At 36.1% G+C, this 16575-nt stretch overlaps 1 protein-coding gene across 1 annotated transcript; it reads left to right on the top strand.

The window, feature by feature from the left end:
* The first annotated feature begins 4780 nt into the window (after nucleotides 1-4780).
* On the top strand, nucleotides 4781-9894 carry NST-K1 (nucleotide sugar transporter-KT 1). Its single transcript, XM_008234112.2, has 6 exons — nucleotides 4781-4943; nucleotides 5617-5838; nucleotides 6921-7105; nucleotides 7195-7395; nucleotides 7794-7955; nucleotides 9298-9894. Exons 2-6 carry the CDS (start codon nucleotides 5709-5711, stop codon nucleotides 9613-9615), a joined length of 996 nt encoding a protein of 331 aa, XP_008232334.1. The 5' UTR covers nucleotides 4781-4943; nucleotides 5617-5708; the 3' UTR covers nucleotides 9616-9894.
* The last annotated feature ends 6681 nt before the right edge of the window (nucleotides 9895-16575 follow it).

Raw genomic sequence — 16575 nt, forward strand, 5'->3', positions numbered from 1 at the left:
CAAGGCCAAGGTTTCAAACCAAGTCAATCTGGTTAAGGAGCTGTCCAACCAAGTTGTTTTGGTCATCTACTCTTTGAGTCAGCTGGTCAACTCTAAGACTGAGTTTTGCTTGACTATGGATCAGAATGAGAGAATTGTGTTGAGCCTAATTGAACACAGGCTAGGATTTTGTTAATGTGTACACGGGAGCGTACGTTGAGCGCGACGACAAAGGAGGGAAAGGTTGTAATTTTTCCACAATGAACCCAAAATTGGTAGTAGCACCACGATGGTCGTGGGTAGTGATGTTGGGATGATCCACGATGGCACCGTCATGGTAGTGAGCATCAAATCAGGCCGTGAGACCGTGCAGTTGGCGACTGCTAGAATCGACAAAAAGCTATGTATTTATAGGCTCCTTGTATGCTAGGGTTTTGGGAGAATAATCCTTATTTGGTTAGGATTATTTTTACCCAAAAAGATTATATGAATTAATCCAAGAGATTTGGTGGAAATTGGTCCCTTAATTTAGGGAGATATTCCTTTTTCACGTGTCATCTTCTTATTGGCCAGCAAAATATGTGTTCCCGCACTTTATTATGGCCAGGACGACTTCATTTGTGTCATTTAGAAATTGAAGGAGATTTTAAGCTTCTAATTCAAATTCTTTGTAAAGAAAGTGGACAATTTCATTTACGTCATTTATAGTGTGTTTGGATTAGGAAATTTAAAAGTACAAATAAATTCATAAATGATGGAATTTAAAATGATGGAAATTAATGTTCTAGTATTTGTAAAGTTTCTTGTTTGGCTAATGGATTTAAACACAAAATTTAGCTTTTAATTGTAAAATTATCTTTTTTAAATAAATAAAAAAACTCAATCTCTCTTGAAATTTTAGAAATGATGACTATTTAGATAGAATTTAAAAATTGGGATTTATAACCTCCAAATTCCATGTTTTTTCCCATGCGGAATTTCTAAATTTATTTGTTCTACACGGGATATGGTTTATGTCAATTTTGAAATTCTCACTTCTGTCAAAATCCCAAGTTTATTTCCTTCATCCAAACGCACCGTTAGAAATTTTGCCTCTTTAGAATCCTACAACGGTTGTTCACTATATTTGGCAGCTTATACCCAAATTTAGTTCAGTTTCTATCAATGATAATTTTCTTGAGGCTAATTTGGCAACCGATACTTTGGTTAAGAAGGGACATCATTTCTCCAATACTTATATTTGATTTAGTAATTTTCCTTTTGATGTTTTACATAAAATTCAGTTTGACTTGTATGTGTTAAAGACTTGTAGAGAATATTTGGTGTAATCTTTTTCTTAGTTCAAGGAAGAAGAAAAAAATAAAAAAATAAATATTGGATGTTGCACGTGTTATGGCCATTTTGGCCGAACTATGTTCAACCTTGAGTATGCAAAAGGCCAACATCACAATCAAAATCCCAATATATATATATATATATATATCTCTCTCTCTAATCCCTCTCACTCAAACCCTAACTGCCCTCCCCCCAAAAAATTTCAACGCAGCACTCCTTCTTTGACGAGGAAGAGTTCGTTGTACCTCTTCCCCTCTCCTCTATTTCCTTCTCTCTTCATCTATGTATCTGTCTATGTCTCTCTCCCCCACCTAAGCAGCCCTTCTGTCTCTCTCCCCTAGCTAAGAAACCCCCCACTCTCTCTCTCACTTTCATGAGACACATCATTCCTTGAAGCTTTCCCTGACCTTAACCCACAACAACTCTAACAAATCCCCTCAACATGATTTCATAATGCAATGAAATTAAGCTAGCCAACAAGCTTTTGGTACTTTGTTGGGTGGGTGGTTATTGTCTTACAAATTGAATTGAAAAACCCATCATTCATCAGTCCATCCTCCCTTGCGAACTCAAACTCCAGATCCCATAGTCCCTAGCACACCTATAGTTGACTAGAGAACTAGCTACCTCCACCTAGCCCTAGCCACGACTTGCCCAACCAATACCAGAGACCTAGCCACCCAAACTCACCATCTTCTATGCTCATCTCAGTCTCTCCTCCACCCCTCTCTCTGTCTCTCCCGAACCTAGCCCAGCCTCAACCCCACCACCGACGCACTGCACCACTTCTTTCTCTCTGTCTCCATCTCTCTTTGTTTCTATGTGGGATTGGCTATTCGAGGAGGAGATTTGCATGTCGTCAGAGAGATTGTGGGGTTGGGTAAGCGACAACATCAACATCTAGGTGTGGTGAGAAATCGATCGGTGAGGGTGGATCCAGTGTTGATTGATTTTGTACGATTTGGGGTCAGGGTATAGGGTGATGGAGTCGGGAAAGTTGAGGGATTGCTTGGTGTGGGGCGTGGGTGCCTAGAAGAGGGTGGGTGTAGGGTGTCGGGCTATAATATTATCATCTTTCAACCAAAAAACAAAAAGGAGGGGGAGGTGGATCTTGGAGCCATGGCAATAGTGTGAGGAGAGAGATGGGTACTGCGATAGAGATCGGAGGAGGTTTTTTTGGGTGGGCTCTAATATTATCATATTTCAACCAAAAAACAAAGAGGTTAGGGTTGGCTCAAAAATTCCAAGTGCTAGGTTAGGGTGTTGGGTGAGCAAATTTAGAGAGAGAGAGAGAGAGAGAGAGAGAGAGAGAGAGAGATAAGATTCCAGTGACAATAGGCGAGTTGGCATTAACGGTTGTTCTAGCGGGAAAGCATCAAAGGGCTCGGTGTTTGTGCTGCGAGGTTGGGACGATGAGTTGGGGAGGGGTGAGAGTTGGGTTTGTGTTTTTTGTTTCTTTACTTTTTCTTTTTTATTTTGAATTTTCTCTTTTTTTGTTGGTTTTTTATTTGATTTGATATTTTAATTATTTTAAAGATATTTTATATTAATTTTTTGTCTATATGGAACCCTGTTTTGCCATATCAGTGGTTAATAAATTTTTTAACGGTTTTTCTAAAGGAGGTGTATTTTGAAAGATTCCATGAAGTTGGGATACTGGTCAAACGAGTCTTTAAAGGTTGGGATGAGTTTGTAATGACCCCCATAGTTTGGGGGTTTATTGTAGTTAATCCAAAATGAGGGTTTACTGTAGTTAATCCAAAAGAGCTCAATCATTCTTCTCTCTCAAGGTCACTGCCAAATACAAGTCCTTGGCTAGAAAAAAAAAAAAAAACCACATTTTCTCTTTTGAACGGAATTTGTCTCTGATAATATATTATGAACAGATTTTTCCTTAAAACAAACAAATAGTTATATAAATATAAATCTTTTGACTAGCTTTTGAGTAGAAAAAGTGCTTTTCACCCTCATGTACGCCAAAATTAGAAAGAGAAAGCAAATATGTGTTTTTGTTTTTGAAGTAAACATGCCTCCATCTTATTAATGGAAAAAAAAATGAAAAAAAAAGCCACAAAGTGCATGAAATTTGACACTCTCTTACTTTAGAATCACTTAAAGGATGCTATACGTATTAAATGGAGTGATTTGAGGCGAGGTAAAAACAATGTGATTAAAATAATGTAGCCTTAGATCTAATCTGTGGCATATTAACTGGCACTTTGGCGGACAGGTTGTGTTTTCAGTAAGCAATTCCAAAGAATTTCTTACAACACAAACAAAGGTATCACAGGGAAGTCAATATCAATATTGGAAGAGTGCAAATAATCAAAGGAAATGTTGAATATGCTCACAAGGATCAATCGAAGTTTCTTTTTTGTTAGGCAAATACCTAATTTCTGCATACGTGATCTTAGTCAAGTTGATTAGAGCGAATGTGCTTTCAGTAATTTAGATTAATTTAAAATAGAATATCTCTTGTATAAAAATAATAATAATAATAATAAAAGAATCTTTTGGCCATTATACCTAACAAAAAAGGAAGAAAATGATCTTTCGTAAGGCATATATTTATGCCCAAACATAGTTGAAAGTTCAACTTGGTCCATCATTAAAGGCAGAATTGGGTTTTCACCAAACCCATCTCTATCACCACATGAACAACAATTAAAAGAAATGGAGAAAGATGGCACAAATAGAGAGAAAATGACACCATGCGCCAAGCCAGACACATCAAAAACCTATTTTGTATGTGATAAAATACTCAGTGATTAAATTAAAATTTAATCCAATTCAATAAATATTAGCTTACAAGGTAACCCGATGTTTAAAAATACACTCCAAACATTCTATGTGAGATAATGTGTTCAAGTGGGAGACCATTTAGGACAATTATAGTAGTCAAATTTTCATAAGGAACTTGTAGTTCAATTTGTTAAAAGCAGTTATTATGCATTCAAAATAATGTGTTCAAATTCCCCTCCTTTAATATTATTATTACCTATGTGATAAAAAAATTATAAAAACAATAAAAAAGTTATCAAAGCATTCAAACTTATGTCGTTTAGAAATTATCCAACCAACCACAAGGTGTGGTGCGGTTAAGAATCGCCATCTTCCTGCCTCAATAATGGAGTTGAAACCGGTTGAAGTACTTTGTGGCCAAGAGCAAATCAACTCCGAATGGAATTAATCTCACCCTTCGAATGTGACGACAACTCATGATATTTACCGGAAAAAAAATAAAATCTAACCATATGTATGTATGCATGCGGGGATGGATGGCTATTGCTCAAACAAAAAAGATCCCAGAAATATTCCCTTGCTCCTTATATCACGGAATGCGCACAAAATGAAGCACCTCCTCTAAATCAAAACCCAATTAAAATATTAATTAACCCCATTAAAAAAATAAACAAAAATTAATTAATTAATAATAAGATAAAACGTAGAGGTAAGAGCGGCTCTTTCACTTCCTCACAGTCTACGTCTCCATCTCTGTCTTTAATGGCGAGGGCGGCGTTCCTCAATTTCACAAACGCCATTGATATCTTGACGTTCTCTCAGGCTCCTATTAACTGCGCAGATCCCGAGGCCTTCTCCAAACCTTCCTCGTGTTCTTCGTTTCTGAGGTTCGTGCTCTGAGCTTCGCACTTTTGTTTCCGCTTTTCATTTCACATCTCGAATTTTGTTTCCCGGGAATTTCATTTCATCTGAGCAACGGGTTTGCTTGCTTGACTTGACTTCCATTGAACTGTTCTCGGCTATGTGATTTGCAATTCAAATTATTATCATACTTTGTTTTCTTGTGGTTTTCTATGGATCTGTGTGGGATAGTAATAATAATGCCGCTTCAGTTTCCGGAAATTTGTTTTCCATTTTCTGTATTGCTATGTTCTAGTTCTGGCATTCTCTTTATTTCTAGTCTGAATTCATCGATTTGATAATTCTTTGTTCTTTCTTAGAAGTATCTTAGTCTAGGAATTCAAATCGGGGATCAATTTGGCTTATTTGAAGCACGGTATGTGAAACTGCTGAGTTCAGTTTCTGTTGACCAGAGTTGATTAGTTTTTTTTAGGGTTTTTCTTCAAATCTGACAATATGTGGGTGGGGGAATTTTTTAACATTTTGTCCCACAGACTTGTCATTTAATTTGTTTTATGTTCAATATACGTTGGTAAACTAGTAAATTATAATCTGGTACAGCATTGTCAAAGAGTGCTGTGCCTTTTCTGGGGTTTACTTGCACGCAAAGAGAATGCTTCATATTGTTTTTTCCTTAAATAACATAACTTTTTTACACAGATAGAACTATTGGTCAATGATATTCAGCTCATAGCTTTATGAAGACTGAGCAGTGAAGAATCTGGTGATCAATTTGAAGCTATAGGTTAAAAATGACTTCAGCAGGCAAAGCAGATAGGAAGGCGTCTCTTGATGCTGCATCATGGTTGTTCAATGTTGTCACATCTGTTGGAATAATCATTGTCAATAAATCATTGATGGCTACTCATGGGTTCAGTTTCGGTATGTTTCTGTTGTCATGATTTACTCATTGAATTTCTTCATTCACATTGCCTATCTAATCAGTTGAATTTTTTTTTCTTCTTGATGCCTTCGTTTAGAAGATTTATCAATTTCTGAGGATTTTAGTTCCTAGAATCATATTGATTGGCGAAAAGGAGGTTTTCTGTTTTACATTTTTAAGTTTTTGTAAATTATATGAAACTATTTATTCTTGGCCTTTGGGTTTCTATTATCCTCTCCTGAGTTGGAAAAGTTTTATTCACTTTCATTTCGGAACATTGCCTTTTTTATATATATATTTTTTACCAAATTGTATTCACTCCCCTTGATGCTCCGTAATCACTTCCCCATTTCCCCCCAATGAAATGTAAAGATGTTAATTCTACTTAATGATTTAGGTTCCAATAGTTATAACTGAAAGTCGGTGCAGGAAAATAAACAAAAATACCTTTGTAATGGAGATGTTCCAATTTGTTGTAGACTTATAGTCTTTACCTGTGTAATGCTCTTCCTCCAATTTGTTGTAGTCTCTAGGCCCCTCATTTCTTGTCAGTTGCAAGATCAAAATGTAGGGATGATGGGCAAACAATTTTTGCATACTAAATAAGATAGATTGCATATAGTGATGATAAGATTTGGATGGGGTACGCTTTGAATATACGTTTCTTATTAGTTTTTAAAGATTTCTCTGTAAAACTATATCATTTTATTTAAGTTTAATCCTACTATAGTTGTAAGGTTGGTTTATAAGCAAAAAATTTCTCAATGAGGAGCTTGACTTTTGTGCACTTGAGTGTCCCTGTCCTTAAGTGGAATAAAATCCTCTAAATCATATTTTGGAAATACTTTTTTTCTTGAAGGAGAAAGTAACAAGTCTGTAGGTCTGGATATAAATGCAAAATGATTTACTGTGGACTCTGTCCAAGGTGTATTCTTAATGTGTAACAGGCACGGCCACCTTCTAGTAGTGTGCATGCTTCATAGTCTAACATACTGCTTCCAAAGAAACAGAAGATTTTATTTTGGGGTAAATGTACCAGAAGATTTTCATCCATGTTGACATTTTTCTCTACATAATGCAGCTACAACATTAACGGGTCTGCATTTTGCCACAACAACCTTACTGACAGTTATTCTCAAGTGGCTGGGATATATACAGCCCTCTCAGCTACCATTGCCTGATCTTTTGAAGTTTGTTTTATTTGCGAATTTCTCCATAGTCGGAATGAATGTGAGTTTAATGTGGAACTCTGTGGGATTCTATCAGGTGAGTTTTGGTAAACTAGTGAACACTTCTCTTTCTTCGATATAGATTTGATAAGCTAACGTTCTTTTTCTTTCAAATTTTATTGTCAGATCGCAAAGCTAACTATGATCCCAGTATCATGTTTTCTAGAAGTTGTCTTGGACAATGTTCGATACTCAAGGAGCACAAAACTAAGCATAACATTGGTTCTCCTCGGTGTTGCAGTTTGTACTGTTACTGATGTGAGTGTCAACGCCAAGGGTTTTATAGCTGCTTTAGTGGCAGTTTGGAGCACTTCCCTGCAACAGCATGTAAGTAACTCTTAACTGAATTCATAATCTTATATAGATAGCGCCAGGATGGAATGGGTTAGGGGTCGTTAAGTTAGTCCTGGGCTCCTGGGGCCCAACTGAATCAAGTTTCAGTTTCATTGGGGTTTCCATATTTCTACCTGTTATTTTTAACATGTATCCAGTAAAGAAATTTCAAGTTATTTAACCAACTAACCATAATATAATAACCATTTTGTTTCTAAATGGGTGGGGCTGTGAGATGTTGATTATCAGGATCAGTTTGTGTTTAGGATGTGATCCTAAATGAAAGATTGTATTGACTCATGTTGGTTAACTCCAAGCCCCACCTTAGCCAGATCTGATTTTATACATCCCCTTGCATTGTGTTACATTGTTCAATATCTATGTTTGTGTAGTATGTACACTCTCTGCAACGGAAGTATTCGCTTGGATCTTTCAACTTATTGGGACATACTGCGCCAGTACAGGCAGCATCTTTGCTGATATTGGGGCCCTTCTTGGACTACTGGTTGACAAATAAAATAGTTTATGCGTATGACTATCATTTGATATCCATGGTAAGTTACATATATGTTGGTCTTATTATTTCTAGATTTTATGGCAAGGTTTACGTTTCTATAGTCTATACAAGCATGCCTTCACATTTGGGCCCAATTACATCATGATTCATTTAGCCTTTACACACTTATGTGATATGTGCTTCCATTATTCATCCTCAGTTGCATGTGCTTTGATACTTATACACACGTCTTTGTTTGTGACTGCATGTTCATTATTTTCAGTATCATAGTTAACCCTTCAAAATAGTGTTAGTCTTATCAGGTTTCCTATTAGGTTTTTTTTCCTTGTATAACATGAGAAATTTGCATGATATATTAATTGAGTCTATCTAGCTAGATCCTTGATTGCTTCAATGTAATGTTGATTATTGTTTCAATTGTAAGCACTACATGCGTGGTTGTGTTAATTACTTCATGTATTTTCTGTCTACTCAATGGGGGCAGCTCCTAATCTGGTGAACCTGAAAATTTTGCTTGGCAGATTCCATAAGAGATTTATGGTGCCAAGTCAATTAGTTTTTGCAATATTATTTGTAAGGAATAGAAACCATCTTTCCTGTCTCTGTATTGTATCACTCTGAAAAAGAGCCAATGTTACTGCACAAAATTCTTTGCCACTTTAAGCGTTGATCAAAACCTTTTAATGACAAAAACTTGACAAATAGGAGTCTGGTTCTCCTGTGCAATAACTCTGCTGAATGTTCAACGTCTCTCATTACTCTGTTTATCCTAATGTCTTCATCCTAAGGTGAACGTAATTGATGATGCATGATCGCCTACGATATCCTACAACCAAATGTTTGCTTATAAATAGATCTCTCTCACTCACACACAAAAACACCAACACACACTCCCTTACCCGTCGTTGATTTTTTTTTTCTCTTTCTACCAGTAAAATCGAATAAAGAAGTGATCATCGTGATACTTCTTAAGTATAGATCAATTGATTTTCATGTTTCGTTTAATACACAGTTTCTTCATTGTGGTTACCTTCATAAGTGTACAGGTGACTTTTTTCTCTTGTAGAGCTGTGTTTCCCTCCTAGGGCCTGATTGGTACAAATATTCCTCAATGTTAAGAAAACTTTAGCAAGATCATAATACCATAGGTCTTTTCAGATAAATAAAAATGAATTGAGTTTAAATGGTGTTGTGTGTGAACCATGGTAGGATTATCCCACAATTTATAGAGCTGGAAACGTGAATGCCTGTGAGCACATATGCAAATACATTTTCCTAACAGCTGCTTATTATGACTTGTGACAACCTACATTTTGCTTATGGCTGGCTATAACTTGTGACTACGGTTAGTGATTTGCGATGCTGTTTGTTTCCTGCAGTCGTTAATTGTCCTGTCTTGCACCATTGCGGTAGGGACCAACCTCAGCCAGTTCATCTGCATTGGTAGATTTACGGCTGTGTCATTTCAAGTCCTTGGCCATATGAAGACAATTCTAGTCTTGATCCTAGGGTTCATTTTCTTCGGTAAAGAGGGTCTCAATCATCAAGTAGTTATGGGTATGTTCATTGCGATATTGGGAATGATCTGGTACGGCAACGCCTCATCCAAGCCAGGGGGCAAGGAGCGTCTTCCAAGCAGCAAATCCCAAAAGAACAGTGCTTTATCAGAATCTTCTGAAGTCGATGAGAAGGTATAGAATTCAGCGACAGGTTGTGACAACAGTCGGGGATAAATCTAAAAAGAGAGTGAGAGAGAGCAATATAGAACAGCTGATTCAAGGAGTTTCTTCACAACCAGAAAGCCAGATCCCTTGATTATTATACTTTTTTTGTTTTCACCATAGTTCATATTTGTGTTCTTGAATTTAGTCAAAGCGAAAGTTCCCATTGCATGGGTGTAAAATTTCAGCCCCTGGAAGTTACCTTGTACCACAGGTTATTTTTTTATAGTAATTTGTTTAAATTTGTTTATTAAATTAATTTCAGACCATCTAATGTGAGGTAATAACATGTGGTAAACTCTATTTATCTGTCTTCCCTTGATGCAGTTTGGCATTAACCAATGAATTCGAAAATTTTCATATATTGGGCCTCAATAAGTTGCACTGCATATCATCAGCTATTAAAAAAGTTTTTATGAAATTCTGATATGTGTTAGGTGGGTTTAGTATACAGGAGAATTCAGAATAATTGAAACTCTACAAGTGTTTCTTGCAGATTCACACTCTTGGTGGTCCCAGTACACATCATAGATCTGCCTATTTAAAACAACCATACAGCGCAGGCCTGAAATAAACCATTGTTTTGAAGCATGGGGAATGATGCATCTGTGAACATAAAGCAAATTCTTTGAAATTATACAATGAGGGAATTGTAACTCCAGTGGTTAAGAGTGGTTAATTTGCATATGAACTATTGTGTTATGTTATCTCATTCTCTAATATCCTTTTGTATAAACAAAAAATCTAAGAGATTTTTGCAAGAATACCATCTGAACTTACAATGTCCCAATTCCCTCCCAAATTGATTTTCCTCATCAGCGAGCCCTATACATGTAGATGAACTAAAACATCCCTCCAAGTGAGGGGCATGTGATATGTTGTAACAAAAAAAGTGGACATAACATGACATAAGGAGTAAACTACAACACTTTATAGAGTTCAGATGATTAATAATAAAAACTAACAAATTCAATTGAGAATCACACAACATGTCTAGAAGTTCAAATAGTATTTCTATAAATTTCAAACCAAAAAAAAAAAAAGGATACTGTGGACAATCATGGTATGGAATACCTACATATAGGGGTGGTTGCGTTCAGTAACCCAAATTTTTCCCCGAACATCAAACCGACCGACTATTTACGGTAAGATGATTTTTGAAACCGCAAAAATAAGTCGGTTACAATGAATTAACAGTTTAAACCGATTTGAATATTTTGGGCCTAAATTAGACAATTTTAGATCTTTAAGTGTGGTCTTTTTGTGTCATAAAAATTCAATCTTCCACACTTTTAAGCCTCAGTTTGATGCTTCTTTTGAAACTTTTTGAGTTCAAGCATACTTTAACCAAAAAATATAAATTCACAACCTCAACTTCTCAAGCATTCACAATCTAAAGAAAAATCCAATTCAAAGTTAATTAAAGTTACAAACCAAAAGGAGAACTCAAGTGTAGGTGGTGGTGAGTGGATTTTATTATAAGAAGAAGCCATTCTTTACAAGTTGGAGTGGAGGTTGTGTTTCGGGTGTATCGGTTTGTGTTTGGGGGATTAGAGTTATTAGGTGTGTTAGAGTGGCTAGACTCCATATATAACACAACACAACACAAAAGCAACAACATAAAAGCATATTAATAATAGATTAAACTCAACCAAATTAAAACACATCTAACTACTAAAATGCAATTTTAAAAAAAAATATATTTGTGGTTTGTGGTAACCCCGAGTTGCCAAAATCACATACCGCAACCGCAATTGCGGTTCGGTTTCTAAAACCGTAATTTTCGATCGATTTTTAGACATTGCAGTTTCAATATAGTATAATGTCAATTAGTTTTTACGATTTTTTAATTTTTTAGTCTAAAATGCCACCTCTACCTGCATACCCTTTGGTGTCACCTGGTTCTATCCATGCTTTGTTTGAAGTTTTGACGTATAGGGAAAAAAATAATTCTTCCCTTTGGTCAAAGTTGGTGCATGTTTTTTACTAAAATCATAACAGCATCGAAATAAAATTATAAACAAAATGGAAAAAATGATATTCTGGCAGTGATTTGACTTTGACGTATTTAAGGTGCCTCTTCACCTACTTTACTGTTCAAGTACTGCAAATACCAGCTATGCATTTCTGCCGCCATTTGCACTCCAGGTGAATTTTACCCAAAAAAAAAACATTTGTAATGTGAAGTCTAATGGCAGTGGCACCATGAAAAATGTTTCTGAATTCGTCGATGAGGGATGGTTCAATTGGTAAGGTTTCTTGTACTGTGTGTAGTCCCATTAATATTTGAGTTCCGTTTTCAGCAGCTCTCATTAGTGCGTAATTTATAATTTCCTATATAAATTCACATTAGTGGCAGCTAGCAGTTGGGTGTCATGTGTAATTCTTTCTCGAGGTTGTGGAGTCTGCCTTGATGCTGGTGATAAAAGTAATTAATCTCCTCTAAACTTTAGCTCATCAAAAAAAAAAAAATCAATCAATCAATCAATTTTTTTTTTGGTCCCAACTCTCAATAATACGTTCACATTTAATTATTTGTATTTCTCTATGTACCTGAAATCCTAAATTTTCTTTCTTCTTTAATACTGTTTGTTTTTTTTTTTTTTTTTTTAAAAAGGAGTAATATATTGATAGCAGTCGCATTGTACAAAGTGATAGAAAAAGTGAGGCACAAACAGCCCCAAGGCCTAACAAAGCAAGAAAAATGAGAGCATGCACAGTGTAATTACCAGAAAATCATACCTAAAATTGGTCATGAATAGCCAGGTTCTTTTAATTATGATGGAGAAATAATGCACACAGAAATTAGACACAGAAGAAAATTTGGTTCACATACAGCTGCTTTGGCCCTACATTTTATGCCTATCAATTATACTTATGAGCTAGGGATAGTTTGAGTTTGACCCAAGCAAGACATTAAGGCATTGTGGCCTAACATTTTCATCTCCAACCACATCGATTGTAAAGACTCCATTGAGAGCTTCTCTTTCACCTTAGTCAAACGTGACATTATTAAGAAAAACTCTACTGGATTATTCTGTCACGTGACATGCGTTGTTGTATTGTTAAATATATCACATGGAAAATAGGCATATAAATTTCTATCCCCGAATCTGCCTTATTAGCAATAATCGTGTGGATAATATTTTGAATAGGATGATATTGTTATGGTACAGTCTATAGTTGATAATTATGAGACGAAGAAGACCCTTTTGCAATTATTTATTTAAAAAGTAGATGCAAATGACAAAACTCATAAAGCCACACGAGTGCCATTAGCTGTATCTCTCCCTGGGCTAGCTGCGCTTTACAATGTGACTTCTCTGTATTTGAAGGGTTGTCCAATCACCCATGTATGGCCCAACTCTCTCCATAGAACTCATAGCCGAAAGAAAAATACTCGCCTTCTTTTTCTGGAACGGAAGTAGAAGCCTTTATTTTCCTGCAAATTAAAATTTGATACGTGTGAAATTTTTTTTCGTATTTTTCGATAATTATTTTTGCATATGTGTCAAATTATAATTTAAAAAAATGAAAAAATTCTTCTTTCAAGGAAGAAGGCAAGCAGTTTCCCAGTCAAAAATAATTCGGTGGAGGTGGGGTTGGAGGGGCTGTGGGTGGGGGTCAATCCTCTTTAATAAGTGATATCTCTCGCCCTCCGTGTGGCATTAGTTTTCATTCTCATTTTCCAATTTGTACTTGTGCTTGATTACTTGATAGATAGAAAAAGAAAGACAGAGACAAAAAAAAAAAGAAAAAAAAAAGGAGAGGCCCACAACCTTGACCTTCTTCCTCTCTCCGCAAACCCTAAACACATAAACACAAAATTAATCATATTATCTTCATTAACACCCCCCTTAATTAAGCACATTTCTGTGCATTAAAATTTAGGACTTTAATGTGTGGGACCAACAATAATTGCTCGCGAGTTTGTGCACGTGTGGGGGGGTTATTTTTATTCATATTCCCTTCTTTTTATTTTTTGAGTGCCCGAAACCCAATGCGCACGATAGCAACAGAAACAGTAAAAATTGGGTTGGAAATAGTATGAATCCACCACTCTCTCTCTCTCTCACTCTCAAGTCTCGAAGCGTACCGTAACAGTGACAGAATGGCCAAGCTGTCGGTGACGTTGGGGTCAAACTAAACGGCTCCGATTGGTCCACGTCAGCACCACAGACATGGGCACGTGTTGATTGCAGCTGCTAGGCCCCACCCCCTCCAACTCAAGACATCATCATCTCCTCAATTTTTCAGTGCCCATTTATTCAAAATTAGATGAGAAGCTTATCAATCTCGGGCCCATCCGGACCCACCCGGGAAAAATGATGTAAACTTGGGCCCTCATATTACCTAGAGAGAGAAAGAGGAATGGGTTGTGAGAGGTGAGATGGTGACAGTCCGATAATCATATCAACCCCGATCAAGGAAGAATGAATGTGTCCAAGTGACAGCAGAGCAATTTTGTTAACGTTTTTTATTTATTAATTACGACGCTAGAAAGAAAGAAAAAAAAGTAAACGTTACGCATGCTGGCGAATGGGTGAGCGACACGTCGTATAAGCGGTTAATATTTGACAGCCGTTGATAAGTATCGGTGTTTGTGCACGGGAGAAAGTGACGTAAGGCGAAGATTCACTATTCTTTTCTTCTCTGCTGGTAAAAGATCCAAATAACTGTAAAAACTGATTATCTATCACAATTATTCCTACAAATATGTCTCAATTCAATCTTGATAAATACTTTTTTCAATTCCATCTTTACCCTCGTCTTCAACTTATCAAGAAATTCTTAGATGCATTGTTATAGTTTCAAGAAACCCACTGACGAAGAGAGAGTGAGGTATATCATCAAAGCATATATCTATCTACTATAAACATATAACCACATGCTTCACACATGTATATTTCAATAAGAGAGTGTAATGGTCAAGTTTGAAAGATTGCCATGGTTATGGCAATCACAATGCCCACTTTTTTTTTTTTTTTTTTTACAATTTTTTGTTGGAATGAAAACATGTTCGTTAAGAATGTTTTATTCATAAATAAATTTTCACTTAAAAAAAATATTGAGACGCAAATAACGCTGTTATTATATATTCCTTATAAAATTACTGTCTTTAACATCACTTTTTTTGTTTCAACCACACATTGCAGGACAATTCATCAACAAGAGTATGACTTTCAACTAGAATTAGAACGGCACCTTTAGACATCCTAGCATGGGTTACCATCAAAGTAGGATAACAAATTTTGAATCAACATTGAGATCATTTATATAGAAAATAGGCTTAATTGCTACAATGCACCCTGAAACATTGGTCAAATCTTATTTTACCTCCTTAAAGTTAAAGTGACCCACTTTGCCCTCTTGACTAAGGTTGGATGTTTCACATTGCCCCATACCGTCAACTTCATCCAAAAGTCTGTTAAGTTTGATGACGTGACAGGGGTGTTTTAGTAATTTGTGCACCTAGGTATTTTTTATTATTATTATAGAAAAGATGATATTTCATTCAACATAAAGGAATATTACTTGGTAAGAACTAACATGTTAACAGCGGCCTCATTAAAACCTTCTCAGAGAAACAAAATCCTGTAGTAAGAAAGAGTACCACTCATGCTATTGACTAAACAGAAGAGTCAAACAACTTATACGAAACAAACTAACCTAAACCCCAACCACAAAACCCTTAAAACAACATCTCATCACTACGTAGGTACTGTCAAAGAAGTCCTCCTATGATTTAGAAAAAGCATCATAGTTCTTCGTACAAAGTCAAAAACGTACTATGGGTATCAAAATAGATCCAGCCAATCACCCAACTACAAAACCATTGAAACACATCCTATCACTATGCATATACTGTCAAAGAAAGCCTTCTATGATCTAAAGAAAGCATCATAGTTCTTCGTATAGAGTCAAGAAAGTATTGTGAGCATCATAACAGATCCAGCCAAACACCAACTGCCACTTCCAATTTTCTTGATCCAGAACCCTAGCTGAGAAGCAAGGGAGACCAAGATTGGCCTCTTAGCCTGAAGAAAATTCCGAAGAAAGATCTTCATAGTAGGAACGTTCATCAGTTTCCAAGCCCACGAACGTTCCTTCGCCTTGTCAACAAAATCATCGATAAAAAAACTATACTTACCAGAAAAATCCATGCCCCTAACAATCAGATGCCCAACACCAGTTTTTGCACGCTTCTAATTCCCGCTTGGTGCCGTATACTTGTCATCCCCTTAAGCAGAAGAGGTGGTAGTCATCTCCATAGCATTAAGATGGAGACTCCTCACCAGTGACTGGCTCCTTGGGAACCCAGAATGTAATGGTCCATTGATTTTGTTGCCTTCCTATATTTTCTTTGTTTTTTTTTTTTGGCCAACGCCTTCCTGCATTCATTTCGTGGCTTGCACTATTTATTCAAAGGCTTGTCCTTCATTTCAATGGAAGTTTGCATATCGAAAGAAAAAAAAATCAGACTATAATTACTCTATCTCACCCTTAATCCAGCAAATTCAAAAAATTTAACATCAAAGCTAGAATTTAAATTTTGTAACTTCATCATGGGTTTTGGGAAGGAATCAATTGCATTCTTAGTATATATAAATATCCCAAAAGGTCCTAAACATCTGCAATTGACAAACAAGTTCTAGGAGTGCCTAAATTCAAGTACCAAAACACCAATGCAGTCCTTATACAAGACATGCCTATAATAAACTCCAATTAATTTGAAAACAGAAATATAACCAAGCAATTAAGTCCTCTACGATCTCTAAATCTTTGTCTTCTTAGCAGGAGACTTGAGCCTAAATTTCCTTGTTGTGTTGGTTGTCACAGAAGAAACAGGTTGTGATTCCATTGGCAAGCTAGAGCTTGGTTGGTGTGTTGATGTATTTGCTAAATTTGGTTGAATTGTTTGTTCACTGATAGTTC

The sequence above is a fragment of the Prunus mume genome, linkage group LG1, assembly GCF_029339155.1.
Source record: "Prunus mume cultivar Tortuosa linkage group LG1, ASM2933915v1, whole genome shotgun sequence".
In the NCBI taxonomy this organism is placed as follows: Eukaryota; Viridiplantae; Streptophyta; class Magnoliopsida; order Rosales; family Rosaceae; genus Prunus; species Prunus mume.